General features: G+C 34.5%; 1 protein-coding gene across 1 annotated transcript in view; it reads left to right on the forward strand.

Annotated features, from left to right (window-relative positions):
- BLTP1 (bridge-like lipid transfer protein family member 1) overlaps positions 1–15438 on the forward strand; it is a 204572-nt gene that overhangs the window by 155504 nt on the left and 33630 nt on the right. The window contains exons 56-64 of the mRNA XM_060013201.1: positions 1100–1298; positions 6596–6655; positions 8499–8725; positions 9512–9712; positions 9907–10037; positions 11296–11419; positions 13292–13401; positions 14070–14160; positions 14692–14754. Coding sequence (XP_059869184.1) covers positions 1100–1298; positions 6596–6655; positions 8499–8725; positions 9512–9712; positions 9907–10037; positions 11296–11419; positions 13292–13401; positions 14070–14160; positions 14692–14754 — 1206 coding nt within the window. The remainder of the gene's footprint in view (positions 1–1099; positions 1299–6595; positions 6656–8498; positions 8726–9511; positions 9713–9906; positions 10038–11295; positions 11420–13291; positions 13402–14069; positions 14161–14691; positions 14755–15438) is intronic.

A 15438-nucleotide genomic window follows, 5' to 3' on the forward strand; every position in this document is an offset into this window, starting at 1 on the left:
AAAAAATCGAATCACAGTCCAAGATTAAGAGCCAGACATTTCTAGAAACCATTTTTATGTATATAGAGTATAACAATAAGCTTTTCAGGATAACAGTTTATAATTTGAGTTTAGTAGATAGCAATTAAGATTGAACTCCTTCAACCGTTATTTATCCACAGTGTATTAAATATCAATTTCATGAGACTTTTCTCTGAAGCATTCTGATATGCCTCATAATAGTAATGAGATTGACACCCATCTAATAAATCTTAATTTTTACCTTGGAAAATAAGCAGCTTAGTTTTCAAAATTTTTTATTTGTTTTGTATTTAGCCAAGACATCTTTGGCATACACTTGATAATAAAATAGAAACAAAGGATATTTAAGGGTGCTATATAATAATGTTTAATAACTTTATCTAAAACGGGGTAGGGAATTTCAAAATTCTTTTAAACTATAATATTTAATGGTAACAAAACTTCCAAGTTATGTGTACTGGATAAAGCAAAAATTTACTCTTTGTGATTTAGGACCAGTTCTCAGGAATACATATTTGTATGCACATGTGTGTGAGGGAAAAAGGCTGTGAACCCCCTGTTAGGCTAAGAAGTTACAGTTATAACAAACACAGAGGTCTACATTTTACTGCTATAATATACCTTAACCTGTAACCAGTTGTTGAATGAATTTATCTTTAAGTATTTTGTTTGGCAAAACAGTGTTAAGAAAAACTCTGAGTTGAGGATTGGCAACGTGGTATGTTTGTGCTTCAGGAGTTCAAAAATGATAATATTTTAATGACATGATGGACAGAGCTCAGGAAGGCCTTACACACCAGGGATGGTTGTCAAAATGAAAATGTTCCCCACAAACGAAAAGGCTTGAGATAAAAAGAACAGATATTTAGCCTTTTGCAAGTTTAGTTTAAAAAAATGCACATGGCAATGCATTTCACATGAGCAATTTAATTTTAAAAGTAGGCATCTTTCTAAACTGCTTTTTAATGAAGCTCTCTAGGGTTGACCCTTTCTAGATGTTTGATCTTATGAATCCTGTGAGGTTTCCAAATTTTAAAAGTTGTCACCTTTTGTCTCATTTCTTTAATATATTTTGCAGTCTAATCACACTGGAGACCTTGACACTGGTTCTGCTTTAGTACTGACCATTGAAAGTACTCTCATCACTGCTTGTTCTTCAGAATCTCTAGTTAGTAAAGGGCATTTCAAAAACTTTTGTATCCGTTTTGCTGATGGCTTTGAGACATCATGGGATGACTGGAAACCAGAAATTCGTGGGGACCTAGTGATGAATGCCTGTGAGTATCTTTTATTTTCTGTATGAGGTTTTGAATTTTTTAAAATTAAAAAGTAACCCCAGTGTCTTCATAAGTAAAACTGAAGGATGTTCATATAGAGGAATGTTATTGGACTTTGTGACATAAAGCCTATTTCTAATTAAACATATCAGAACATATTTGTGAAAAACTGCAGCTTTCAGTTGTTTGGGTAAGTAAACCAACTAGGTATTCTTTTTGATGGTACAACATTTGAACGTTTGCTCACTCCCTGATTTTTCCTGTAATTGATTCATTTATGACCAGGCAAAGTGTCTTTGTTCTGTGGGGATCTTGAAACAAAGTGGTAAATGTGTAAGATCCAGTTCATCCTATAACATAATACAGGAAAACCGGGAGCAGGGATTCCAGCCATAAATAAGTCCACAATGTAGTTTACAGAGTATAATTTGTGTGAATTCCTCTGATTCTATTATGCCCCATTAAACACAGCTTTAGTTATTCCTCTGGTTGTGAATACCTAAAGCTGTGTTTATATGCTATTTTGAAGGTACAGGGATTTATTTTTATTTTAAATATTACAGCAGAGTTGATAAAGCATCATTAATCTATTTTTAATTTTTATTGGAGTATAGTTGCTTTACAATGTTGTGTTATCATTAATCTTAATAATGAAGAAAAATTATATTTGAAGAATTAAAGGTTGTGGACTAAAATTCCTCAGCTAATCTGTAAAACAAAATTAATTACTTTTCAGAAGGCGGTATGCCATTATTTAGCAATTTTTTCCTCTCTTCACTGGAAGAAAATCTTCTTTCCAGTTCTGGGTTTTCTTTGAGTATTGGGAGAACTTTCGAGTGTTTTTATATCAAAAATTGAAGTTTTAGCATTTAATATTGGCTAAAATTTTAGGTAAAATTTTTTGGTTTTGAATGCTTTGCATTTAGATAATTCATAGGTAAAATACTAGGATTTCTTTGAAATACTTCAGGTTATTAAGAAGACTTGATATCAAAATACTCATGCCTAATACCCAAAAGACCAAAATTAGCCTTCATCAGAAATTTTTACAAGTAATCATTTTACATGGTTCTTATATATGTTTTAAAAAGTCACCATAACTGTCTTCTGTTTGTGTGTTTTTTTCCTTAAAATAAATTTAAACCTATTGATTTTTATTAAGATGACATTTTGCCATCATTATAGTCATACTGGATAGAATATATTTGGAAGCAAGGAAGGATACCATTTCCTTAGCAGTTTAAACAAAGGGAAAATGCATAAGAAATATGCCTCTGACTCAAAGTCAAAAACACATACTAAAAAATATAAACAATAACTCAGCACCTCAGTGGATATTATACCAGCAAAGTAGAACACTAACATGCTGATAATTGTGATAATCATAATTTATTTGGGGTTTTGGAGGGTATCAAATGACTTGTTTTTGTAACATGCTTATTGTTTGGTGTTTTGGGAGAGTGGCAAATGAGATGAGTAGAGTAGTTGTTTTGCTGACATAAAAGAATTCCAAATTACAGATTCACCAATTAGTTTACTATTTTGTAGTTTTTATTAGTGTAGTTTTTATTAGGAGTAAGTATACTTGGATATAACTGACAATTTTTTTAAAAAAAGAGTTGAGTTTAGGGCAGAGAAATAAGGAAAAGTAGGATTATGCCTTAGGATTTTTTTTCACAGATCATTTAAAAATCATGCCCTACAGAAACAGAAATGTAGATCAATGGAACAGGATAGAAAGCCCAGATATAAACCCACGCACGTATGGTCACCTTATGTTTGATAAAGGAGGCAAGAATATACAGTGGAGAAAAGACAGCTTCTTCAATAAGTGGTGCTGAGAAAACTGGACAGCTACATGTAAAAGAATGAAATTAGAACACTCCCAACACCATACACAAAAATAAACTCAAAATGGACTAAAGACCTGAATGTAAGGCCAGACACTATCAAACTCTTAGAGGAAAACATAGGCAGAACACTCCATGACATAAATCACAGCAAGATCCTTTTAGACCCACCTCCTTGAGAAATGGAAATAAAAATGAAAATAAACAAATGGGGCCTAATGAAACTTAAAAGCTTTTGCACAGCAAAGGAAAGCATAAACAAGACGAAAAGACAACCCTCAGAATGGGAGAAAATACTTGCAAACGAATAAACTGACAAAGGATTAATCTCCAAAATGTACAGGCAGCTCATGCAGCTCAATATCAAAAAAACAAACAACCTAATCTAAAAATGGGCAGAAGACCTAAATAGACATTTCTCCGAAGAAGATATACCGATTGCCAACAAACACATGAACGGATGCTCAACATCACTAATCATTAGAGAAATGCAAATCAAAACTACAACGAGGAATCACCTCACACCAGTCAGAATGGCCAGCATCAAAAAAATCTACAAACGATAAATGCTGGAGAGGGTGTGGAGTAAAGGGAACCCTCTTGCACTGTTGGTGGAAATGTAAATTGATACAGCCACTATGGAGAACAATATGGAAGTTCCTTAAAAAACTAAAAATAGAACTACCATACGACCCAGCAATCCCACTACTGGGCATATACCCTGAGAAAACCATAATTCCAGAAGAGTCATGTACCACAATGTTCATTGCAGCTCTATTTACAATAGCCAGGACATGGAAGCAACCTAAGTGTCCACTGACAGATGAATGGATAAAGAATATGTGGCATATATATACAGTGGAATATTAGCCATTAAAAGAAATGAAATTGAGGTATTTGTAGTGAGGTGGATGGACCTAGAGTCTGTCATACAGGGTGAAGTAGGTCAGAAAGAGAAAAACAAATACGGTATGCTAACACATATATATGGAATCTAAAAAAAAAAAAATGGCTCTGACGAACCTAGGAGCAGGACAGGAATAAAGACACAGATGTAGAGAACGGACTTGAGGACACGGGGAGGGGGAAGGGTAAGCTGTGACAAAGAGAGTGGCATGGACATACATACACTACCAAATGTAAAATAGGTAGCTGGTGGGAAGCAGCCGCATAGCACAGGGAGATCAGCTGGGTGCTTTGTGACCACCTAGCGGGGTGGGATAGGGAGGGTGGGAGGGAGACGCAAGAGGGAGGAGATATGGGGATATATGTATACGTATAGCTGATTTACTTTGTTATACAGCAGAAACTAACACAACATTGTAAAGCAATTATACTCTAGTAAAGATGTTAAAAAAAAAAAAAATCATGCCCTAGAAAAAAGATGGCCCTGTGTCGGTAATTCCCTAGTGGTCCAGTGGTTAGGACTTGGCGCTTTCACTGGCGGGGCCCAGGTTTTATCCCTGGTTGGGGAATTAAGACTGCAAGCCAAGTGGCGTGGCCAAAAAAAAAAAAAAAAAGCGTGGTGTAATTTCCTCTCTAGGTGATAATATTTTGGGGGGAAGTGCAATAAAAATTATGACAATCTATAGGAAGGGTTCCATGGACCCCTTAAATAGTAAAGATTAGACGCTTTTCTTTAACATGTATTTAGAAAAACTAAACCGTTAGAAGTTTGAAAAATTCCAAGCTTTCTGCTAACACCTGGGTAGCAGCATTTGGTTGTCACAGCAGGAATACTGCCATCCTGGATTCTGGTTGGTCCAACTCAGAGATGACAGGTACAATGGGAAAGAGCCCAGTTGGTTTCCTACTTCTCACTTTCAGGATTCAGATCTACTCCTAAGAATTTTAATGTTCCTTATTAATTCATCATACCTCTGTATTCTATGAATTTATATAATCTTCTTTTAGCTTAATATTCAAAAATTCTCTAGCACTTCTTGGGATTGGAAGTCCCCGATGTTTTCTACCCTTTTTAAATTTACTGTTTCTTACTTTCATTTGGCCGTAGTTTTATTACTCCAATTTCAGAAGCTTTTCTTTTCATTCTAGCAGTCTTAAGATTTGAAAGGGTAGTCTAGGTTTTTTTTGCTCTGATTTATAACTATGACATTAAAGGTGAATTAGGCAATCTTTTACCCCCAAACAAGATCTAATTCTTTTTTATAATTTGTATGTGAGGCACAAGTACCATATGGTTCAAAAATATAATTTAGATTTTAAAGTTATTGGCACCATCTTAAAAAATACATAATAGAAATTGTCATTTATAGACCCTTTCTCCCAAAATAAATTGTAGTATTTCCTTTTTTTTTTTTAATTTATTTATTTGGCTGTGCCGGGTCTTAGTTGTGGCATGCGGGATCTAGTTCCCTGACCAGGGATCAAACCCAGGCCCCCTGCATTGGGAGCGTGGAGTCTTAACCACTGGACCACCAGGGAAGTCCCTAAATTGTAGTATTTCTACAACTCACATTTGCATAACATTTGAATACCAGTTTAGAATATGGAATGAATTGCAAAAGGACATTTTATTTACGGTATATATACTGTCAGGTTTAGATTGAAATTTGGTTTCCATTAAAGATTACTGAGAAAGGGTCTTAATTCTATCTTTAGGCTCTACTTTGTTTAAAAGTTATTTCAAGGATGGTATGTCTTTTGTTGATTTAATTAACCTCTTAAAAAAGCTGAAATTATCTGATTAAAGCTAAGAAGTAGTAAATGTTTCAAAGTTAAAGTTAGATATGTTCTGGGGATAGGTCCATGACCTTAGGAGGCTGACCTTATGAGGTTGACATCATGGCAGGCAATCTTTTTTTTTTCCCTCATAAAATGATCCTTGTCAAAGTAAAAGACAAGGTTGATGAATCATGTCTGTGACCTAATGTGGCAGTTCTTAGTTATCAAAAAATCATTTAAAAATTATTTGCATTCTCAAAGTGCCATTCACTCATGATGGTACAAATTGTCATAGCATCTGGAAACTAGAGTTTCAGAGTTGGCCAGGTATTGTCACTCAGATAAGGAAATCACATGCAGAATGTAAAGATAAAACTGGAGTCAAATCTTTTTTTCTTTATTGAGGTATGGTTGATTTACAATATATTAGTTTCAGGTGTATGCAGTTTAGTTCTTAAAATCGATAAGAATAAAATATTGTGAGATATGACATAGACATCATAAGTCATCTAAGGTAGCCCTTTCATTCTCCAGATTAGAAACTGAAACCTAATACACTAAGATGTATCAGATAGATAACTAATAAGAACCTGCTGTGTAAAATAAATAAATTAATAAATTAAATTTAAAAAAAAGAAACTGAAACCTAGAGAGGCTAGTAATCCTGTTTAGGTAATCATTTTTGGAAGAAAAATTGCAGTGTAATATTTAATCACAAGCATAATTTTATTGAAACTTATTTTGGGGTTGATTTTTGTGCAGGTGTAGTTCCAGATGGTACCTATGAAGTATGTTCCAGGACTACAGGACAAGCAGCTGCTGGTAAGTTCACCTTTGGTATTAATTTTGCTATATATATCTGGTAGAATTCTGCTTTTTTTATCCATTTTTCCTGCCTTTATATTAGAGGCTCTTTTAACTAAACTCATTCTGGTATTCCCTAATTTTTAAAAACTATTTTGCAATAATATTAGCATATTTTTATTTATCTAACAATTAATTAGACACCATCAGTGTACAAGATACACTACAAAATGTTTTGGGAAAGACAAAGATGAATAAGATATACTTTCTATGCCATATAAGTTTAAATTCTAATAAGGTAGTTACAGCTCTGCAGCATAACTAAACTGCAATAAGTGATAAGTTCAAAAAATATATAAAATTCCAATTGCTAATGAAATTTACAGGAGGGAGATAAAATTTCTAAATTTCAAAGGATACTGGAATGAGAGAAAGCTTTATGGAAGAAAAAGCATTTAAACAAGGACTTGAAAGATGGATAAAATTGTTTCTTAAGCAAAAACTGGAAAATATGAATAGAGAAAATTCAGGCGGAGAGAATAATTCCTGTCATGATGTCAGAACACAGTGTCTAGTTAGAGTTGTCCAAATTGGCTGGAATAGAGTTATGTGAAAATAAGATGAGAAAAATCTTAAATCCCAAATTAAGGAATTTGGACTTCATTTGGTGGACAGTGAGAAAGCCATTGAGTTTTTTTGAGCAAGAAAGCAGATGTGACAGTATCAAAAGGGACACTTTCAAGGATTAGAGAGGAGAAAAATCTAGGAAACTGGTTAGGAGATAACCATAGAAGTAATAATCTGTCTTAACTAAGATGACAGCATAGTGTAAATTTTTATTATTTTTACTGGTATAAAACTAGGGTAAGATAAATGGAGATGTTTATTTAAGAGCGCTTAAAATGTTGAGAGGGGAGAAGCTGATTAAATGAGCAGAGTTCCTTTCCTCCTTACTCTTCCTCCTGTCCTCCAAAACCTAGTCTCAGTGCTCATCCTAAGTAAACTGTCTCAGAAAATAGCAAGGCCTGCAGTCCCCACAGACAGAGAACTGAAAAGGTTAGGAGATTTCCAGCAGTAATGTTAGAAGGAAAAGGTGATAACTGAGGTAAACATACATATTGGGAGGAAGGTCACATAAAAGTCTTTGTCAGGGGTCTTGTTTATAAGCAACAACAACATACTCAAACTGGCTTAACTAAAAGGGGGAACTTGTTAAAAGAACATTTGCAGATCACAGTTAAACTTAGGAATGGCTATCTCAGTGAAGAGAAGGAACCAGGTCAATTCAGGGGCCCTCAGGAACTACTGGAAACAAGATCCCAGCTGTCACCAGGGCTCTTTCCAGCTCTTGTCTTTGCTTCTCTCCGGCTGCTTCATTTGTGCTTACTGCTGACCTCCTGAAACATGGCAGGAAACATGGCTGCGAGCAGCTCATGAGCCTCATTCCCCGCCCCTCAGTCACTAGAGAAGGACCGGTCTTTTCTCAAGTCCAGGGAAGGATTCTTAGTTTTCCAACTTTGACCCTTACTCAGACTAATCATCTAATTAATTCTGGCTAATGAGGGAGGGCTGTGCCAGTTCTCCTACTATAGTCATGGGAAGGTAGATCAGCTAGGGGGCTAGGGGAGGAGGGAATTCATAGGTCACATGGGGAAAGAAGAGTGCTGAAAACAGAGGAACAGTAGGTGCACCCTATACAATAGGGGAATCAATCCCATAGTCTCATGTTTCTGACAGATCTAGCTGTGAGAGACATTAGTTATTACACAGGGCCATCATCCACTTTATTCCCTGAATGTAGAATTATTTAAATTTCTATACTCAAGACTTAACCAAAAACGTCACTTCTTTATTTAAACAGAAAGTAGTAGTGCTGGAACCTGGACACTCAATGTATTGTGGAAAATGTGTGGGATTGATGTCCACATGGATCCTAACATTGGCAAAAGACTTAACGCTCTGGGCAATACCCTTACAACACTGACAGGAGAGGAGGACACAGATGACATTGCCGATCTAAATTCAGTGAACATAGCTGACCTGTCAGATGAAGATGAAGTTGACACTATGTCTCCCACTATCCATACTGTAAGTAAACTCACAGTTAGACTTTTTCAGGACTGGCTTTTACCCTGAGAAAGGGATATTATTAGGTCAGTGTTATTTACTGTAGTTGCTAGTTGTGGAGGAAGGAAGGGAGTGGTGGTCCTCTGTGTCTACATTTATATAATATTGTTTTTTTAATTCCATAATATTGTCTTTTAATTGAATTCCTTGTTTCATAACGGCTGTCAACCAACTTGTGCCTTAACCTACAGGTAACATGTTAACAGTAACAGCAAAGTGCAAGCAGATCTGTAGAGACAGAAAGTAGATCAGTGGTTGCCTAGGACTGGGAGAGTTTAGGGGGTTGGGAGAGGGGATGGGAAGAGACTGCTAATGTTACGAGGTTTTGTTTGGGAGGCGGTGAAAATGTTCTAAATAGATTCTGATGATGGCTGCACAACTTTGTGACTATACTAAAAACCACTATAAACCATTATACATTTTAAATGGGTCAATTTTATGGCATGTGAATTATCTCAATAATGATGTTCAAAAATGAAAGTCAAAAGCAAAGTGCACCCACACAAAATAAAGTATACATTTTAAAAATGTGTATTTCCATTTATACTGTACATATTCTATAGTATCAGATTGATTAGTTATTAGTTAAACTTATTATTTATTAGTTAAAAAGAAAGTTTCTCTCTGCTTTCATTCTATTATCAACGTAAAAAATTTTTTGAAACATCTTTTAACTACTGTATCATGAAATAGTTTTGTTCTTGGAAAGAAATTTTTAAAAAATTAACATTACTGTTTACCATTTAGAGTTCAGAGGAAAGTTCAGTAAGTGGAGATGGCCACAAGCTCACCTTTGGGCAACGACTTGTAAATCACCTCCTAGGCCTGAGGCCTCCACATCAGCGCTATTCTGTTCCTGCAGAGTATCTGTGTAACCCAGAGATGTGGGCCTCCCCTCAGTCTAGCCAGTCCCATCTGAAAGCATGCAGAGCTCACTCATGGGGAAACGTAGGTAGCAACTAAATGGATTCCTTATGAAAATGAAGGGGTTTGAATCACTGGAGAATTCCAATCATCTTACTTAATATAGATGGCTTTGATTCTTGCATGCTTCCTTTGATTTAAGGTGTTATTTCTGTGATAGGGTAGATTTGCTTTGTGACCTGAGGGTGTTACTGACAGACATGCTTTTGATTTTTCAGGAAGCTGTAGATCATCGAAGACAAGGAGCATCTTGTAGCCAGCCAGGAGAACTTAGAGGAAGAAAAATTATGAAGCGTATAGTGGATATCAGAGAACTGAATGAACAGGCCAAAGTAATAGATGATCTTAAGTATGTATAATGATTTTTAATTTAGTATAGTATTCCCTAATAATAGAATAGATTTTAAATGTGAAGGAAACTGGATTGGGGCCAGTACAACCCATTTAGTTTATAAATGAGATCACCAAGGTCCAGAAAAGTTTGGTGATTTGTCTGAGATCATATATTCATTAGTGATAAAGTTAGAAATGTTAGTCTAGTGCTCATCACAGCTCCCCATTTCTGAGAAGTTTATGACTGACTTTATGTCACATATATGCATCTCTACGTGTATATACATGCATCTTCACATACGTATGTAAATATGAGTGTTTTGCTAACAGTATTTTTGGAATGCAAATTTTTGAGAGAGGAAGAAAATTTAGAATTTATTAAGTACCTATTGTGATTCTGACGTGTTATCTCAATTTAATCCTCACAACATTTCTATGAGAGTAGATGGCATTATCCAAACTTTATAGATGAGAAAACTGGCTCGGAGAGATTAAAGAATTGGAATTTGAACCTGTGTTTGTCTGAATTCAAACTTCATGCTTTTTGCTTGCCTGTATTAGCAGTTCACTAGAACTGAGGTGAGGGTAGGGCGAGCCAAGAGCGGGGAGTAGGCGGAAGTCATTTTTTTCTTTATCTGTAGCCTGCTAAATAGTACTGACTAGGTAATACTTGCTCTGTAAGACTAAATATTCTTCTTGCCAAACTGAAATTTTTGTTTTCCCCAAAGGTGGAAAACATACTTCATCTTTTCTAATCTTTGTACTCCTGTATCTGTGTTTTTTTGCATTCGAGGATTTTACAGAAATGTATACATTGTACAGTGAACGGTATTTGCTAAAAACTTGTCTGTAAAATCAGTTATGATACAGTGATTCACGTTTTCCTGTTGACTTACATTACAGTTTGAGTTTTGTTATCAGGGGAAAACTGACTTGAAGCAAAATATACTTCCCCCCCTAAAATCTTACCTGAGGCTTAAATTATATGTAAAATATTACATACAGATACTATTCTGCTAAGTGGTTCCATAGCTTTCCTGAGATTATCACAGAGACTCTTGATGTAGAAATGGATAAGAACCATTTCCTAAAACATTAGAGAAAGTTTTTTTTTTTTACAGTTTGCCAGATATGAGTATTAAGTTTATGCAGGATTTTGGCCTGTCCATACATAATCTTTGATATTCTGATAGAGAATTTTAAAAGGAGCAAGTAAAAATCACTCTTACTTTGTTACCTCATTACAATAACTGCCATATTTGTTTTTTATCCAGAAAACTAGGTGCAAGTGAAGGAACCATAAACCAGGAAATTCAACGTTATCAACAATTAGAATCTGTTGCTGTGAATGATATTAGAAGAGATGTTCGTAAAAAATTACGGAGGTCCAGTATGCGAGTGAGTAAACATTTAAGGAGAATTTTATTAAAGTAGACTATGTAAACATTTTATCACTTTATGAAATTTTATGATGATACTTATGTTGTTCTCTTTCTTCCTCCATTGCTAGTGATAACACTTGATTTGTGTATCTCATGCCTACTATGTACCAGGCACTGTTTAAAGCACTTTACATTCAATAACCCATTAAATCTTTACAACAACCCTATGTGGTAGCTTATATTATTTTCCCCATTTTAAAGATGAGGAAACTGAGGCACAGAGAGGTCAAGCAATTTGACCAAGGTTATACAGCCAGTAATTCCAGTGGAGCCAAGATTCAAACCCAAACAGTGGAATTCTACAGTTTATGCCCTTAGCCACTGTGTTCTGTCTGCCTTTCATGAAGTCATACTTTCTTTTTTGTCTCTAATTCAAATGTGAAATTTTTTGAGATGTCCATTCTACCCCTCCCATTTTCCACAGAAGATTTTACTCTTAGCCACTACATACTGTCAGCACTTTATTCTTACCTTTATTATTTGCATATTTAGTTGCCCTTACTAGTATTTGAGCCTCTTAAAGGACAAGTTGTTTATCTTTGACCTTACTTTCTACCACATTCTGGGATTTAGTCCAATTGCTGAACACTTGAAATAAATATATAGATAGATGTACTAGAAAAATAGAGTAGAAAATAATTCTAAAACTTATTCAAATGGAGGTAGGTTGCTTTGGGTCAAGGTGGTCTTCTTAGTAGAAAAACTAATTTTTAAAAATATAGTCAGCAAAACCCTCCAGTTTTTTTTAACCAGAATATGGTTTTGGGGTGTTACCCCAATACATAAAAACTGGTTAAATCAGAGCTGTTGAGGTTAGAGAAAAGGTGGAAAGGTTGCAGGGATCCAGAGTTCATCGGCTTGAACTTTCTTTCCTTGGTCACCACCGAAGTCCTAGACCTCATTTGAATAGTGTTCTAAATTATTTATTTAAATTAGGAATAAAATTCAACTTTATTCATCACTGGCTTCTGATAGTACTAAATGGATAGTGATGCTCTGTAATGCATAACTCTGTGTTTAAATGTTTTGCCACTATGTACCTCACAGCCATGCAACATAATGAAAATATTGCTTGCCATACTGTTTATAAGCTAGTTTAGAATTGGCAATTAACTTAAAAATAAAACTAGGTGGAGAGGATTAGGAAAATTACTGAAATTAAATCTGTGTTCTTAACATTTTTCTCATTTGGTATTTCCCCCCAATTCCCTTTTAGTCCTCTTGCTTTCTAAGTCTCCATTGTATTAGAATCTTTTTACTATCTAGCCCCCCCAAACTACAAATTTGAAGAAGAGGGATTTGGCGACAAGGAAGGTGTTCCAGTCACCACTTCCTTTCCTTTTCTGTAACAAAGAGTTCTGTCAGGAGGGGTACCCTTGGGGGGTACTTGGGATGATTAGTGGTCGCTCCCTCCCTCCCCCTCCCCCTCTTCCCTGATCTCCTCTTCTCCCCCCTCCCCTCACGTTTCTCCCAGAATCTTTCCTTTTAATTCTCATTTTCTTTCTTTTCTTACTGTTTCCTCATTTCTCCCCTTATTTCTGTACCCCTCATCCCTGCTCCCAATCTTTTCTCTCAAACGAGCTGGTGGCTCCTATTTTCCTTGTACAGCCTTCCTAATTGACGTTAGGACTAAGAATAGTTGATTCCTGCTGCACTTTGATCCATCTGTGTTGTTAAGTGACATTTAAAGTCACAATTTAAGATAACTTGTTATTGACCTGGGGGAGACAAGATAACTTCTATAATAGCAGAATATTTTACCTGAAGTCAGATATTACAACAGTAAACAACTGCCTAAAGTCACCCTTTTTCTACCCCCGTTCATTAGGCTGCTTCCCTAAAGGATAAGTGGGGTTTGGGTTACAAACCAAGTTACAGCCGATCAAAAACCATTTCAGCTTCTGGAAGACCACCTCTTAAGCGAATGGAAAGGGCAAGGTAATATATTTCAACCAATGAAACAAGTAATAAAATTGCTGACTCTTTTGCCAAAGGTCACTACTTATTTATTGTGTTCTAATTGGGGAAATTACAAAATTAAGGTAGCAAATGGACCTTATTAGTAAAACTAGTAATAGTGGATACTGTCAAACTAAGAAGTTTGAGGAATCCCTCTATCTCATTTATACTCTACTTTTATATTATAAAAGTCATTGTGTGCTTTTTAGTAATGAAGTACACTGCTATTTAGACAAGTTTATGCGTAAACGTATAGACTATCCAAAGAAATGAATATTCCATGTTAGTAGCTGCAGCTCTAAATTTGTCATTTTAGAAAGTGTGATTATACACACATTTAACATATGAAAAATGGAAATTTTACTTATTATTGAAGAAAAATATAGATTTACTAGTAAATGAACACTATAAAGTAAGTATAAATTCTTTTTTATAAGGCTTAATTTTAGGAAATCTTGTGTTAAAGCAATGAACTTTTTTTTTATGAGATGCTAAAGGTTAAGAAATGGAATACCAAAAGTTCAATCCTTGGATAAGGTAAATATTTAGAAATAAAGTGTTAATGTCATTAATCAGACTTTTATAACGTCCAGGGGTTTTTTTTGAACACGAATATTAATGTTTTATAACTTTATATTTTATTATAGTTCTCGAGTAGGTGAAACTGAGGAGCTCCCAGAAATCCGGGTGGATGCAGCATCTCCTGGACCCAGAGTCACTTTCAATATCCAAGATACAGTAAGAGAGATACTATTTGTTAGAGATACACAGTGCTAAATAATTTTTAGTAATTACAAAATTATAGTAGTTACGCAGTTTAGAAATAGTAGTTCCTACTTACAGTGAAAGTGTGGATTGTGATGGTTGAGGTGTCTGTACGTTGCCAAATAGCAGAGCACTATTGAGAGCCATGCCGCAGGTGTTAGTGTTTTGCATGTAGAATAAAGACCCCATACTGCTTGTAGGTAGAAACATTTTGTTGAATAATTTTTCTTTCAAGTTCGACTCTGCATTAAACTGGGTATTTTACACAAATGTAAATGTTGAATGTTTTTACTTAATGTATTTTATTGTTTATGTATTTTTGTTCAGAATATATAGAGATAATATCAGAAACTAGTAGTAAAAAAGGTCAGCGTCAAAGTTGTATTCTAATTTTATAGCATGTTAAAATGAATGTTAAAATGTTTGTTGTTTTTGTTTACTTTTAAATCATTGGTTTTTTATTTTTCATTAATTTTTATAAATTTTCTTATTATTTTAATTAAGTTGAAAAAAACGGTATGGGGAAGTACACCACAGTCCAGCTGTCCTGGGGAAGGGTATTTTCAGGTACTTTTTAAGAACAACATAAATTTTGCTTTAAAACTAAGTAACCACTCTGAAAATCTGCTTTCAAAATGTCTTCCTCTAATTTCATACTAAACTCAGACCTTGAAGATATTTTACATAAAGGTTTAAGATTGTTTCAATTCTTTTTCATCCTTTATATTTCCTAAGCTTTTTCATGAATATATTTTACTTCTATACTCACTTATAATTTAATAGTAATTATTTAATCTCCAAAATTAAAGAAGGACTAAATCAGCACACCAGATTAACTCAACAAAATCATAAACCAAAAACTGCAATATATTACAGTTATTTGCTAATCCCGAAGTGAATCTCTTTTTCCCTACACTCAAACACAAAATGAATCTTTTCTTTAAGAAAAAATTAGTTACCTAATTCAAACTAGAATCAACAGAACAACAAATTAATCATTGAGTGTTATTTATTTTCAGTCACTAGTATAAAAAAAGCATGTATAAAAGCAATCTATTAAAAATTATGTTCAAAACAGTGTGGAAAATGTGCTACACAATCACTTATAAGTTAACACCTTTATAAGCTACATATTTTCCCTAAATATAAGTTATAAGAGTAAAATTTAATTTTAAAATTGTATCTGTATAGTAGGTATATAAATCATTGTCTAGAAATTTTCTGTCAAGTTACATTTAAAAATTGGTACTT

The sequence above is a fragment of the Delphinus delphis genome, chromosome 5 (assembly GCF_949987515.2).
Source record: "Delphinus delphis chromosome 5, mDelDel1.2, whole genome shotgun sequence".
NCBI classification, from domain to species: Eukaryota; Metazoa; Chordata; class Mammalia; order Artiodactyla; family Delphinidae; genus Delphinus; species Delphinus delphis.